Source organism: Lathamus discolor, chromosome 2, assembly GCF_037157495.1.
Source record: "Lathamus discolor isolate bLatDis1 chromosome 2, bLatDis1.hap1, whole genome shotgun sequence".
Lineage (NCBI taxonomy): Eukaryota > Metazoa > Chordata > Aves > Psittaciformes > Psittacidae > Lathamus > Lathamus discolor.
In genome coordinates this window covers 137,516,060-137,531,371 of record NC_088885.1, presented here as the reverse complement: position 1 = coordinate 137,531,371, position 15,312 = coordinate 137,516,060, and the positions used below count along the sequence as shown (strand labels likewise).

General features: G+C 44.5%; 1 protein-coding gene and 1 long non-coding RNA gene across 10 annotated transcripts in view; one reads left to right on the top strand and one right to left on the bottom strand.

Annotated features, from left to right (window-relative positions):
* Window positions 1–14,685, bottom strand: part of LAPTM4B (lysosomal protein transmembrane 4 beta) — a 73,558-nt gene extending 58,873 nt beyond the window's left edge. For 2 of the 9 annotated variants that reach the window (XM_065668661.1, XM_065668660.1), the window contains exons 1-2: window positions 6,150–6,237; window positions 5,687–5,899 (exon numbers count right to left, since the gene is read on the bottom strand). In XM_065668661.1, coding sequence (XP_065524733.1) covers window positions 5,687–5,760 — 74 coding nt within the window. In that variant the 5' untranslated portion in view covers window positions 5,761–5,899; window positions 6,150–6,237. Of the gene's footprint in view, window positions 1–5,686; window positions 5,900–6,149; window positions 7,044–9,238; window positions 10,583–12,007; window positions 12,077–14,580 lie in introns of those variants that run through there. The other 7 variants (XM_065668662.1, XM_065668663.1, XM_065668664.1 and 4 more) reach the window with 7 other exon arrangements.
* LOC136008847 (uncharacterized) lies at window positions 6,420–7,562 on the top strand. Its single transcript, XR_010610256.1, has 2 exons — window positions 6,420–6,739; window positions 7,203–7,562. It is a non-coding gene; the product is annotated as an uncharacterized LOC136008847 (long non-coding RNA).
* Window positions 14,686–15,312: the final 627 nt, after the last annotated feature.

Genomic DNA, 15,312 nt, shown 5'->3' with positions numbered 1-15,312 from the left:
CCATCTGTTTTCTCACTGGAGGGAGACAACTGTTCCCTGTAATCCCAGTGAATTTATTATCCAATTGAAGGCCTTCCTAAGAAGAAAAGGGTATTTAACAAAGGTTTGCATTTTCTGAATTGATAACTGTGTCATTATGCTGGACAACTGATGCAGATTATCAGCTATCATTGGAAAGAGTCATATACTCTGTGAAAAATCCCAGTGCGGTGTTTGAAGATATAAGAAAAACTGACTGTGTAAGGGGATTAGCGCTTAAAGACGTTTACAGAAATCCTTGTGTTGTGCTGCAGACTAATAAACATTTTAGTAAATGCATGGAGCGCCCAGAAGATTCTTACAAGAAATTTTATCCCTCCTACAACTTAAAAAGGTTTTAAAACAAAAACATTCATAAGCACACTGCTGCATGACAGAGTCTTTGGAGACTGACAGAGTGCTGATTCTGCTCCCCTCTGCAACACAGCAGACACAAACCTGGCTGGTTTCATTCACAACAGAAAGCACAAATGTAACTTGGGGCATGTACCGATGAATCCACCTTTTTTTTTTCACCCAGATAATCTTTCTGGGCTGCTCATGGATCGATCCTGTCATGCAGAGGTATTTACAGTTTTTGCAAGCTCTCTCATTGATTGTGCGATTTACATTCCTCCCATGTGGTACTGTATTTTGTAATTTAACTGAAGAGGGCCTGAAGCATGAATTTGAGAAAGGAGGCAGAAGATCCTGCACTGCAGAAACCAACCTGGGCTTGTGCATGGTGGGGAGGAGTTCCTTAAGTTCCCCAGAAGCCATTCTTGAAGCAATTAACTGTAATGTTATTTAATTCTGTCCCTCTAGATAAGGTACAAACAGAATGTAGTTACTGAGAAGCTCCTTCGGACAAGATACATTGTGCTCATGGTAATGATCAGTGCAGGTCTTTACTCTTTTGCTCTATCACACCTAAAATATTTTCAGTTTCTTAAGGAAATACCATGCAGGCCCTGAGCAGATATTTGTGCAGGATCAGTCATTTATTTCCAGCTGGTCTTGAAGAAGATAATGAAATGGATGCGATCCACTGCAAGAGCAAATGTTCTGAACTTCCTCTGATTTCAGTCTCAGTTGGATTTCAACATGTACATCAATTACACAGGGAAGCTTTTGAAAGTCGGATTCATATTTTTCTTTTTTCATAATGAATTCCAAGTTTTCTCTCCACTCTCCTTCAGAGCAAGCATGTGCACAGGAAGTCTCCAATGACTTACTTCAGAATGCTACTGGTTTTTTCCAGATCTCAGCTTTCATTTTATGAAAGGAAGTACAGACAATAGAAAGACTACTGATAATTTTATAGACATGGCACTGGGACATAAATATTCAGTCACTGCAGAGCCTTCAGTGACCTGGCTGATATACTATGACCATTCATATGGAGATAAAGTTGAACATCTTTTATTCTTAGCCCATTTCATTCTATATAAAAGCAAAGAAAACTAATTTTCTAAGTAAAACAAGGCCTCATACTTGTGTTCATGCAAATTCCCACAACCTGGCTCTTGGATGAGAAAGTTTCCAATTCTCTCTAACATCGGGCTTTCTTGTGCTGCAATTTCTCCCTTTTCACAACTCCAGTTCTTTTTTAATTTTTCAAAATCTCCCAAATCTCACATGTTTGAAAGTAAGTAATAACTTCACCTTTTCTTAGAGTTTCTTTGTTTCCCCTGAAAGGGCCTTTCCCCCCTGTTCATGGGTCCTTCACTTACAGCTCCTTCCTGATGTGAGCTGCCTCTGACAGAGCAAAGGCTGCAGAAAGAGGGACAGAGCAGCTTGGAAGGACCCCAGCGTACATGTATTTTCCTTACATGAGCTGATCTCTATTCCCTACCAAGTAAGCCAATATTTCAGCAATCTTCTAACTGGTATTTAAGCACATTGCCATAATGCTGCTTTGCACGGGGCTTGAAATAAATAAGTTGCAAAAGATATACTCTGAGTCTTTTTCTGACATCGGGTCAAGTGTACTCTACTGATCTCAGCAAGGTGTTCAACCTGTGACTCAATGAGGCCGCAGCAAACAGTGCTTTTCCTTCACTTTACAGTATAGAGAGCACATTTTTTCATCCATTAGGATTAAATTTTTCTATTAAAAATTGCCTGGGATGCAGACAGAAATTATGCGCGCTTTCAACTGTATGTTCAGAGAAACCCAGAACTGGCATGCCACGACTAGCAATTGATGTTGAGCTGCCCACAAATAGCAGCTCAAATGCTGAAGCTGGCCTGGCTAAGAGCTGCGGCTCACTCCACTTCCCTTCTTACCGCATGTCCTTCCGAGGGAGCTGCACGATGCGGTAACGCGTGATTATAAAAGGTTCTCGGCCTTCCATTAGCGTTTTAATTTTAGCCCCTGACTGCCGGGGCCCTGGGGAAGGCAGCGGGGCTCCACAGCTCCTGTGGCTCCTGCCATGCTCCTGAGGCACCAGAGTAGGAGCATCCCCTGCCCAGGGCACTGCTGCAGCCAGCAGCAGTGGGCACATAGAGCTCAAAACGAGAGCTCCTTCTTGTAACATCTGGGGCTTTTTTCTGAGCTGATGCCTTGAAGTTTCATCTTCTTCCCGTCCAAGTCAATGGCAAATAATTTCCATTATCCCAGGTGGTGCTGGTGGGGTCTTGCAGTGTGCATAACCCCCCACTGCCGTGTGTCAGGAGAGTGGGAAATCCTTCCATAACACTGCCAGCATGTCTGGTGTTGTTCCTTCTTTGTGTTTTAGATAAGGAGAGTGGAGCCCGTTTCCTCAGGAAGAACACATGCTGTGTTTATAAATGCCGTTACCAACGAGGATGTAGTTCTGACTCACCAGTACTGACTGGGTCACTTGGAACTGACAAAAATGCCGGCTTTCTCCTGTACTGTGGCACCCAGGGGAGATCAGAGCTGAAGCTGGCTCATTTCAGTGGTGTCCCTGCCTGGAACAGCACGCTGATACAACTGTCTGGAACAAAACCTAAGCTGCTGGAAGTGACTTTCTAATTTTCCGGTTTTGGGTTTTTTTTTTTAACAATATGACATTTGTAAGACTTTCGTGCCTTCTCTGTTATTACTTGAGACCTTTGATTTTATGTTATAATACATTAAAGTCTATGCCAATAGGATACAGACCAAAGTAAAATAACCAGCCAAACCAAACTGGTCCTCAGGGTTTGAAATAAATATTACCCCCAGCCAGCCTTATTACTGCTATTTTAACCTTCAGCATAACACTTGCATCCAGCATTGCAGCACCCCCTTCTAAGCTTTCCTCCCCAAGGCAGCACACAAGTTCCTGAAGTGCGGGCTGTTCCACAACCCAATGAGATACTCTTTTCAGGAAATTTCCCCTGGCTTCTCCACCATTTGCAAGTTATTTTTGACACTGAAGTACCTCAGTGCTCGGTGAGAACATGCATGTTGTATTCTGTGTACTACATTGCAGTATCATCCAGTGCTGTATTGTGTTATAATATTCTAGATGGAGTAGCTATGGCTCTACCAGGAAGAAACTACTGAAACACAATAGCTATAGAAACATTAGCATTCTGAGGTCCATTATGTTCTAAAATAGAGCAAAGTTAAATATTTATTTCCCAGCTATTGATACTTTACGAGACCATTGTAAGTGTTCATAGCTGCTGGGTCTGTGCGGGAAGTGCACACAGTGTTCCTTCCCCTTACCTGTGAGGGAAAGTGCTCTCATCATGCAGCCCTGATGACGCCAACTGCACTCAGCTCCCCACTCTCTCCACTATTCGTAGGATCCCAAACATCCAAATAAAACGTTAAAACTAAATAGCTGAAATCCCATCCTGGAGAAATGCACTATTTTTTTCCACATTTACTCAGACATGAAATTCTGCCTCCTGAAATGATACTAAAATGGTCAACGCGTGAAAATGTCATTTTAAAAGACTGCCAAAACTATTCATTCTCTTAGAGGGATGTTTTTTCCTCAAGTAATTTCCTGTAAATCATGATGTCGAACAGTATAAAGACTACATGTATGCAAGGTGAAAAATCAAAGGGGTTTTCGTTTGAACTTTATTTGAGGCAATGTTCATAGCTCACATGTGGTTTGGGGTAACACAACCATCCAAAATGCATGCAAAAAATTGCATCTATTTCTATGTAAACCCTTGATAGCACATGGCATCAAATTGTAATTGCTCTTCTGAGATATAGCAATATTTTTGTATGTGACTTTGTAAACCAGTCCTTTCAGCCAGGGGAGCTATTTACTCAAGTAGCTATCCCTTCCTTACTTACTTGCTTCCTAACTCTGTAAGCTGGCAAAAAGACTCAGCTTTTGTTATCAGTATGCATCTAAGTTTCCATTCTTAATAGTTAACCTTGAAAACCTAAATATTTGCAATAGTAGAGAAAGTGCAGAAAGAAACGTGCACCTTGATGTGTTACGAGTTATTGCCAGTTTGAAGTCATTGAGAAATCTGCCCTGAAGAAGTTATGAAAGCAAAAGAAGCAAAGTAGGAAGAGGTGTAAATCAGGGAATACCTGCTAGCTAGAGAATTTAAAAGCAGATTTTGCCGAAAAATACTGTGTGAAGTTGGGCACTGGTATTTAAATGTTAGTAATGCAATAGGTAACAAAGTCCAAAAGGCTGTCAGTTTCTTCTTTTTATCTGAGGCCAGCTGATGCATTTCCCTCTTCTCGAATATCTTAAGGTCCACTGAACAGCTGAATTATCTGTATCCCTGCCTTTGTGGAGCCAATGTGAAAGGGCTCCATTCAGCTGAAGGCAGAAAGAAATAACAAGCATCCTAGAAGAAATGTTCAAAACCTTTCAGGTCATATTAAAACTTATTGAAACTTCACTGCAGCCAGGCAAAGAGGGGCATCTTTTTTGATACTGCCAGTATTCCAGATACCACAGGCTGTGGATATTGCATTTAACTCTATTTTATTAAACCAGGAGCAAAAAATGGTTTGACTAATGCACCGTTTTCTCAGTGGTGAAAGATGTATTTTATAGGACATGGAACATTTTATATGATGCCTAGGACATAAATGTCAACCTAGCCTTTTTATTACACTGATTGAATTTATTTAATGAGCTGTCCTACAATGGAGGGCAGCCCTGCATTTTTCACTTGCTTCTGAAGGGAATTTCAGTAGTTAGCAAATAAACCCGGGTCTGATCTGCTTCCGTCTGCAGTTGTTTGAAAAATGATGCTTGGCAAACAGCTCTGCATGGCCTTTGCTGTCAGACGGAGAGTGATTTCTCATACCAAGAGACTGAGCAGGCTGAGAAGTGCATCTACATAACCCACAGCCATGAACCCACTGTTTTTATTGTGATGACACAGTTGCAAATCCAGAGACTATGGGAGGACCGGCTCTGGGAAAGCTGCTTTTCCTGCATTGCCACCCAAGGGACCGAGGAATGATTGCCAAAGACAGGAGAGGAATCAAGGGCTTAATGTGCCTTCTCTGCACGGAGTCTTTGCCCTGGCTGAATAACAGGGTGTCGAACAACCCCTGGGCTCGATCGTACCGCATCAATACTGTGCCTCAAGGGTCCATTCCTCACTCATGTCCTATAAACCTGCCAGAGGAAAGAAGTCTTTCTAGTACCCAATAGCAGCTGCCCGGAAGGTTTGAGAGCTCCCTGCCAGGCAGACCAAGATACTACTGACAAGCAGTTACCTGACAGCCAAGGGACAGCAATGACGAGAACACCCAACTTCAAGAAGCAGCGGCCAGAAAGGATAAACCAGCATTTTCTGCGCAGCGTGGTCAGGGTCCGGGCAGCCTTGCTGGGGCTCACGCAGCAGCGGGGTCTCAGCGCTCCGAAGTTTGGGGGAAACCCCTCTCCCCGGGGATCTTCACTCCCTGCATTTTCCTCCCCTAACGAGCAACCTGCACGACGCCCTGCTGAGCCTGCCCGCGCTCTGCCTCCTGCCCCCCTCCCCTGGCCATTGCCCACACGCGCGGATCGCTTCCCGGTTCGGGCAGAGGCTGAACACCTCGCCGGGGGACCCCCGCGGAACAGCAGCGTGGAAGCGCGGGCGCTCCCCCGCGTAGCGCCTCCGCGGAGCAGCACCGGAGGCTGCCGCCGGTGCCGAGAGGGGACCCCCATGGGACGGGCACAGCCGAAGGGGGCTCTTACCAGGTACCATACTCCGAGGATGATGGTGCCGGTGCGGACATGGCAGCAGAGGCAGCAGCTGTTGGAGTAGAAGCGCGCCCAGGCCGAGCTCTGCATCTCCGCAGCTCCTCAGGCTCCGCGCCGGTCCGCGCCTCTCACCGCGCTGCTCCGCGGAGGCGGGACCGGGGCAGGGCCGGGGCCAGGCCGGGCTGGGGCCGCCCCTCCCAGCGGGCGGGACCGGCAGCGGGGTGAGGCGGCCCAGGCTGTGGGGGCGGGCGGGGTTTCCCGGGGCAGAGCGCGGGGGTGCCTCCGGAGCCGGCTGTGCCGCGCAGCCACCGGCCCCAGAGCGCTGGAGCAGGCCCGGCAAGCACGGCAGAGATTCAGCGCAGCGCTGAGGGAGCAGGCATGGCCTGCCTGGCCCCGGCGTGGCGCGGCGGTGGCATAGCGCAGTTCTCCCGGTGTCCTACCGCGCCTCTCGGGCACCGCTGGGCCTGGAGTTCACTGTGGTGAGAGCGGACCCAGAGAGCGCTTCCTTAGGAAAGCTTCTAGCTCATCTGACAACTCGACCGGCCCATCAACAGCTATAACACTCCATTTCACTAGAAAGAAAGGTAATATTGCAGAATATAATGGAATGCTTTGGATTTGCCCCGTAGTCTGAAGTCATGAGCGTCGGGCACCTTTAGATTCATCTGGACAGGGTGCTGGGACATCTAGTCTAGGTCGTGCTTTGCCTAGAAAGGTTGTGATACAGGGTCAATGAAATGTACAATGTATATCAAAATCACTTTGTAAATCGATAGAAAGAACATGGATAGCTCTGTCATAAATAATAGTAAAAGAATTTACTTACTTTATAGAAAAGGACGGATTGATACAGGGTTAATGAAATGTACAAAGGAAAATACAGGGGATTGTATAAGAGAGTTAGAAGAATCCCTTGCTTAAACAAAAGTATTGTCTGCTGTAAACACCTGTTATGCTTACTACTGATAAGGGGAGGAGACAGAGGCCTGATTCTACTGATAAGCAACTATTGACAAGGAAATGCGAATGTCTGGGTCTATTGATAAGGGGGAGAAGCTGATGATTTATGGATGAGGTACCGACTAAACCCTAAAGCCATGCGCAAAGATTAAAAGGTGAAAAGTTTAAGAAGAGGAAGACTCATTTACTTCATCTTGAGGACCCCTGCCCACAGGAGGAAGACTCATTTACTTCATCTTGAGACCCCTGCCCATGACCAGAGGGGGCACTGCGCAGACGCAAAGGACCTTCTAGCTCATTATAATACGAAGCGGGGACAGATACTAAATATGTATAGGCGTAAGGGAATAAATGTAAAGGAAAAACGACCCTGGGTGTGCATACTTTGGAGGAACGATCCCCATGCACCTCAGCGCTGAATAAAGCATACCTACTTTACAACTTTAACGAGTTGTGGAGTCAATCCACGTATCAGTTGGACCACCTTGAGATCCCTTCCAACCTGGCATTTTATGATTCTATGATTACCAGTGCCCTCCCAACCCATTCCCAAAGCTGCAGCTATTAAGGAGGCTGGAGTTGCCTCGTGTAACTGATACACAAGTTAACATTAATCTCATTGTTACTACATGCAGTTACTGCTTGGATGGAGGTGGGGAAACAGCAGTAGGGGGAAGGACTCTCCAGTGTGTTCCAGCACTGATGTGTGTGGGTAGAAGCTAAACTTCCTACCAAGCACCTTTTTTTCATACTTTATTTATCTGAGACTTGTAGCATTCTCTAGAGGAAATAACAAAGAAAATTCTACCAGGAGATCTGTATGCCCAGCCTGACCCTAAGAATAATTCATTTACTGCCATCTACCTTGGCTTGCTACCAAATCCCAGAGTTTATCATCAAAATATAACACTGAAATTACTCAAATGTTTCCCTATATGGTTGCTTTGGGGCTCTTCTTTTTTCATATATACATCTGCACAGAACAGGAACTCCAAGATAAAAGCTAATTTGGCACGGAGGAACATGTTTAACTCTGCCTTATCCCTACACATAAAACCACTATAGTAAATTAAATTAAAAATACTTTAAGTAGGAACTTTCCATAACCTTTCTTCTTGGCTTGTCCTTATAAAACTTTCAGGGTTGTTCGGGGTTTTTTTGTGCATAAAAAGAAAAGCCACTTGCGCTGAATTTACGATTTTGACTTGATTGTATGCATAAGCCAAATATTGTATTTTTAAGATTCATATTCAAAAATTACAATAAAATTCTAGTAAAATGAAACATCCACACTGGCAAAGCAAATATTCAAGAGACCAAAGGAAAATCCCAAACAGTGTGGTCCTGATTATCTCACTGGTAACCTTGAGAGAACTTGTCCTGTAACACCAGAAAGTAAGCAAGTCAGAGACTAAACCCTTGTATATACACCTTGTAAGTGTGCATGGAAGGTAAGAGAATGTGCTTCATGAAGGTTATCTGACCAAGGAGACGACCTTTTCAAAACAAAGGGGATAGTAGGCAAAGGGGGATGCCATAAACAAGGATACACAGAGCAAATCTGTTGGACAGGTGGCAATGGAGACAATGCCAAAGACCAAAAGTCTCTGGTTACTGATTGATGGGCCATTGAAGAGCTCCAGGCACAGCTTTGGAGAGTGTCACCTGGAATTTGTGACTGATAAGAAGAGTCAAACAAGAGGAACATGAGGATTGAAGATATTTGAGGGGTACGCTGCAAAACTTAGGGAGGAATGATTAGAGGAAGAGAATGGGGAAGGAGCAAGTGAGGGAATCAGACAGAAAGAGGTATAAAAGGGGTCAGTTGCATGTAAAGTGAACTTGTTTGATGGAGCCCTGTGCCTGATCTTCTTATAAAACCTTTAACTGTCCCTCTGTGCAGTCTTGCTCTCCACACAGCGTGGGACACACACACACACACACGACTGCAAGGAGTAAGGGCCGGCTACTCGAGCATTGGTGTGAGGCAAGCAAAGGGCTCAGTGGCAGTGTCTGGAGTGGGACTACGGGTCACACATAGCCTGTGTGCCTGGGGCTGGCTGCTGGGGAGAGTGAGTCTGCACCTGCCCCAAACTGTGTGTGTGTGTGTGGTATTCACTTGCCAAGGTCAAGCTGGACTGGCTGGTCTGTACTTAGGTCTTCTACAAGTCCAGCTGAAGGCAGCACCATGTCTGAGGTCAGCTGCGTAGCCATCCTCATTGGTGTCCTATGCCTGCAAACAGGAAAACAGTGGCCACATCCATTAGCCTGGAATGTGCACAGCAAGCTGGGCTCCAGCAGCCAGGCTGGAGGAACCCTGGGCCCCAGAGCTGCTGGAGGCACTAGCTGCTTGTAACATCCCCCAGCTCAGCCCTCATCTCTGTAAAGAGAAATTAACTGCATGTTTTCTTTTGCTTACCATTGCCCATAAATGGCTTTAACTTGGATATCCTTAGAAGAAAAAGGAAGGAAGAACGAGAAGATGAACACTGATTAGTCCAGAGCAGTTTCCTGTATAATTATTAATTTCCATTCAAAAAGCCTGATGGGAAAGATCAAAAAACATCAGGCTTCATGTAACACTCCTGATTTATAACCAACTGTATCGGGTCTGTGTACAAGGTTTTGGTATTGGGGGGCCACAGGGTGGCATCTGTGAGAAGTTGCTAGAAGCTTCCACTGTGCCCAACAGAGTCAATTCCACCTGGCTCCAAGACAGATCCACTGCTGCCCAAGGCTGAGCCCCTCAGCAATGGTAGTAGCACCTCTGGAGTAACATGTTTAAGGAGGGGGAAAAGTTAATGCAGAGGAACAACCTCAGCTGGAGAGAGGAGTGGGGAATACATGACAGCAACAGCTCTGCAGACTCCCAGTGAAGAGGGAGGGAGGTGGTAGTCCTTGCTCAGCCACAGGTCACTGTGTAGTCTGCATCCAGAAGAGAAATGCAGACTCATGGCTCCTACCCCTCCTTACCACAGCAGAGCTGTAAATAGACAAGCTTATTTTGTACAGCTGCAGCACATGCTGAGAGCTGCACTAGCCAGCTGCGGAAGGACCCAGCCCAACTTTGGTCTGTTGCTAATTCTCTGTGCTGCAAGCTGTTAAGAAAATCAATTATATCCTGTGTCCCACTGCTGCTCTGTACTCTGTGCTGCTCATGTATCCTCCATGACGATCTCACTCCAGGGTACAACTTCTCTGCCAGCAGATGCTCTGATCCATTTGGCTTTTTCCTGTGCTTTCATTAAAATTGGTTATTGGTACTCCTCTTTCCAACCTTTTTGATACCTATCTGAGCAAGACTGCTTGAGGAGGTGTCCTGGGTTCAGCAGTAGCAGTCATTTTTCTTCTCAGTACCTGGTGCAGTGCTGTGTTTTGACTTTCAGCCTGGGAACAACGCTGACAACACCAATGTTTTAGCTGTTGCTCAGTAATGTTTACTCTGAGCAAGGACTTTGTGAGTCTCATGCTCTGCCAGGGAGGAGGGAAAGCCAGGAAGAAGCAGAGACAGGACACCTGACCCAAACTGACCAAAGAGGTATTCCATACCACAGCACGTCATGCCCACTATAGAAACTGCGGGCAGTTACCCAGAAGGGCTAGATCACTGCTTGGGTTGGGCTGGGTTATCGGTCGGCGGGTGGTGAGCAGCTGTATTCTCTCTGCTTGTTATTTCCCTTATCATTATTGTTATTGGTGGCAGCAGTAGTGGTTTTTGTTATACCTTAGTTATTGGACTGCTCTTATCTCAACCCATGGGAGTTACATTCTTTCGATTCTCCTCTCCATCCCTCTGATAGCATGGGAGGAAGAAAAGGGGGGAGTGAGGGAGCGGCTGTGTGGTTCTGAGTTATTGACTGGGCTGAAACAGAGGCAGGAGGACTGGTGGCTTGGAAGCTGCCTATCATTCCCACCTTCTGTCTGCACTTACAGTCCACAGAGGTGGTGGAGTATAGTTCATTTGGCCTTGAATAATTCAATTACACTATTGCCCAGCATTACCCACAGCACATACACTGAAGGGCAGCTCAAGGGAACAACATCTGCTTGTAGAATTAGCCCCATGCTCTGGAGTGAGCAAAGAAGTTGTTAATTGCTTTATATTTGGCCAGGTTAAGACAAGTTAAGAAAAGTGTTAAATATTGTCCAGAAACCAAGGTCTGGGTATTGTCCTTGGGCACAGGGTGGTGACAACTTTGGGAAACTGTGATTGTAGCGAAGAGGCATTTTAAGAGTTGAAGTTGTTGTTTGGCGTGCTTCGGAGCCTGTGTTTCAGGATGGCTGCAAATGCTTCACATACTCAAGGCTACAGAAACGTCTAATGCAACAGAGTTTAAAACACATCCTGCTCTCTCAAAAAAGTAACCCTTCAGTAAACGTCTGACGCTGTCTCTCTGCCACAAAGACTGGCCAACAAGCAACAGGATAGGACTACTGCCACCAGTAAAAATGGGTTCAGGAGGTCATTCGTTCTTCTGGGTTGTGTAAAGAAGATCAGGATGAGAACAGTATTTTTCTCCAGCATGTCAGAATGCACTTTAGAAGCCCGAGAACTCGAGAGCCACTGTGAAGACTCAGTGTGGTGTGCAACTGCTTACACAGAGCTAGTCAGATTCTCGTGTTTCAGTACCAAACAGTGGACAAGAAACTGGAATGGGGGTGGTGGTGGTGGTGATGGTGTCTAGGGTCTTTTTTGTTGTGTGGATTTTGGGTTATTTATTTATTTATTTATTCCCCCTGCCCCCCCCCCCCCCCCCCAAGTTCTCTTTTGACTTTTAAGAAGTTGTTAAGAGAAATGCCTGGACCTTTTTAGCTCATTTCTGGGATATTTTGTCATGATTTGCCTTATAGAAGATAACAATTCTAATCTCTTAGACAACTGGTATACTTACCCATTTTAGTTTTCGTGGTAATAAACTGCAGTTGTAACTCTAGCTTCCTTGGTCCACAGCTTCACAATCCTGTTTTAAAGTTGTTGATTTTAAAACAACATATCAGTAAAATATTTGGATAAGCTGCCTGTGTTAATTGGAAAAGCCAAGAGCTCAAATGTTCTCCAAGAAAAAGTTCATCTGATTGCCTCCTTCATTTTCAGCTTTACTGACCTTAAAGCCTTTCAGCTTTGCTGCGAAGAGAGAGGGCTCACAAGAAGGCTGGTGAACTCTGAGACCCAGCTCTTTTTCCTTCTGGCCTTCCCATTCATGGTAGCTTTGAAGATTAGTGTTAACATTTTGGATAATAAGAAGCCATCTGTGCTGCATTCACTAGAAACCTCAAAAATAGTTGAGGTGATTATCTCACTAATTGCTTGGCAGCAGATTTGCAATTTGGTAACATGCACTGGAAACCTTCCTTCAGTGTCAGACACAGTATGCTACCCATGGGCTGCAGTCTCCTCAGAGGTGTACCTGCTCCAGCATGGAGCACCTCCTTTCAAAAGTACATCACGTTGCCAACAGTGTCTCCTTCCATTTCTCCTCAGGTGACTTTTTCGTGTCCCTTCCCTTTTTCATCTCCCTTGCCCCTGCTCTTTTCTTAAGCACATTTGCCATGGTTGCCACAAGCTCCCCTCACTGAAGCTTTGGTGTGCGGAAGATACTTACACTGGAGTTAGAGCCATCTGGCACTGGCTGTGGCCAGCTGTCATGAATAATTTTTGGTTAGTAATAATGTGCCGGTTTAATGGAAATTTTAAGTGCTAATGCAAGTTTGACTGAAGAGAACTGATATTAGTAAAAATGCTTGAGAGGAATACATGAAATTAAAGTATATAAAGTCAGAGTGTGAAAAGTGCATCTAAAGGTGGAGTATGATGTGTTAAGATCATGTTTATTCTTTGAAACTTTCTACCCTGTAGCATTTCTACACCACTAACCAGTACCTTAGCAATAAATTCTCTCTCCTTTTGTCTCAAAAGTCTGCGAATTCCTATAATAACTTCAATTTTCCCAGATGAACAGAGCTAGTGACCCTTCTACCCCACCTTATGCCCAGGGGAGTGGAAGAGCTTTGGCTTTTCCCCTCCACTGGCTTAGCACGCCTAAAGACACTGAAAAGCAGAGATACCACCACCAATCTTGGCAGCTTGGTTCCAGCCATTATCAACCAAATTGATAACCACAGTATATATACAATACAGGTGTCTTGTACCCAACTCAAACTCATTCTTTTATTCCATCAGGCTAATAAGCTCTTTAGCAACTTGTATCCTAGTAGCTTCTGCTCTACAATGAAGTCCTCTCCAAGTCTTTTGGTAGACTCATGAATTAATGTTCTACTCATCAGACACTGCTTCCAGTCCTTTAAGTACGTTTATTGCTTGTCTTACTAGCATGGGGATCTATACAGTTTTGTAAAAGCTTTTAAAATGGCAGGCATCAGGCATAACGGTATTTATTTAATCAAAGGACACAGTACTGAGATTGTACCCCCCATTCCTCTTCACTACTCAGATTCAAACATCCCAGGATTTACATTTGACATTTTACTACAGAGACCCCAGAGGAAGGTCACACTTGGAGATTTTCTTGGCCTGAATTCTTATGCTGTACAGAGGATTAAACTGACTGGGACATTTTATCCATAGTCTGTAGCCAATTATAGAACATGAAATATGGCACATGGAGATGAGATGGAGCTGCTGGATAAATAAGCTGCTGTGTTGCCAGCAGTGTCTCACTGCTTGCCAGATTGCTTGAGCAAAGGAAATCTCAGTGACAGATTTTAATACGGTGTTGAGTTTGTGGTCAGAGAGGTCACAGGTCTTTGATTGATAGGAGGGGCAGACCTTCTAAGAAAAGCTAATATACATCAAATAGCATTTACTTCCTTTTAGTTCCATTAGTTGGATTAGTTAATGTTTAATTTATGGATTCATTTGAGTATGGCTCAACTCTGGGAATTTTGCCAGACTTTATTTCCTTTTTCATTATGCAATTATGAGTTTTACCCCTTCTTTTAAAAGCTCACTTTAAAAAAAGGTAGATAATCCCCCCCTCCCCGTTTTGCTCATGGAACATGATCTGTTTACATATTTAGATTATTTTTTTACTTATATCTATGAAAAGTCATAATCATTTTGTCTTTTATTATCAATCTCAGTCTAGTGAGAAATCGTTTTCTTCCAACCTATTGAGAACCAACACTGATTTTTAAGTACAGTCAAGAGGAATTAAACCAGCACATCTTCCATAACTGTGATTTATGGTTTATTACTTCCTGTAACTTACACAGCAAACACTTCCCAGTTTTGTATTTTTAGATGCTAGTCAGGTTTCAAGAGGTAACTCACCATTTCACTCGTGGCCCTGCTCAGACTTTCCCCCAGGTGCACCTTATTCTTTAGCACGTTAAGCCATATGAGCCAAAAACCTGAGCTCTGAGCTATCACCAACTTGGAAGAAACTGAATAACATCACCATCTACTGCTAGATATTAATCTGAATATCTATGGAGCTATTTTTACCTGCTTTCTTTCAAGTTTGATGGACTTCTGGGCAAACTCCAGGGCACTTCTCACCAGTGTTGACCGCAGGCAGAGGTTTGAAATGGAGCTTTACAGAAACTTTTAGTCCCACCCATATTATTTTTCTACTGTAATAAGAAAAACACTACTTTTTCACAGGTGCCACGTCCTCTACCAATTCACCCATCTACTGCTTAATATGGAGTCACTAGTGGTGTTCACTTCCTTGCCAGCCAAGCCTGAAGAACATGCCACAGGAGGTGGTGGCTTTAAATGCAAAAATGTCATCTGTGTTTGCACCCTTCAGCATCCTGTCCTGAATCCCCCTGATGGTTGCTTTGCTGAGCACATGATAGCAATTCAGACACAACCAATACCTGCCTTTTCCTGCAGTCCCTGCGGAGGCAAACTGCAAGTACTGTACATGCAACATTTTGTATATTTATATGCAGACCTTCTCTATACACTGTTTATAATTACAGGCCTACGGTATGTCCTTCATGAGGTGCAGAGATGCAGCACAGACTTCAAGAGCGAGGAAAACACTTTATGGTGCTAATGGTGCAGAAAATTTAATTGGATGAAGTTTGTTCCAATTTATAAATCTTTTGTATGTACTGGGAAATGCAGCTAGGAAATCCAGATTAAAAACTGCATGAGATGAATCCACCCTTACCATGAGTTTGTGTGCGTGGGGTGAGGCTGAAGCTCTCTAGTACTTTATATTTTATA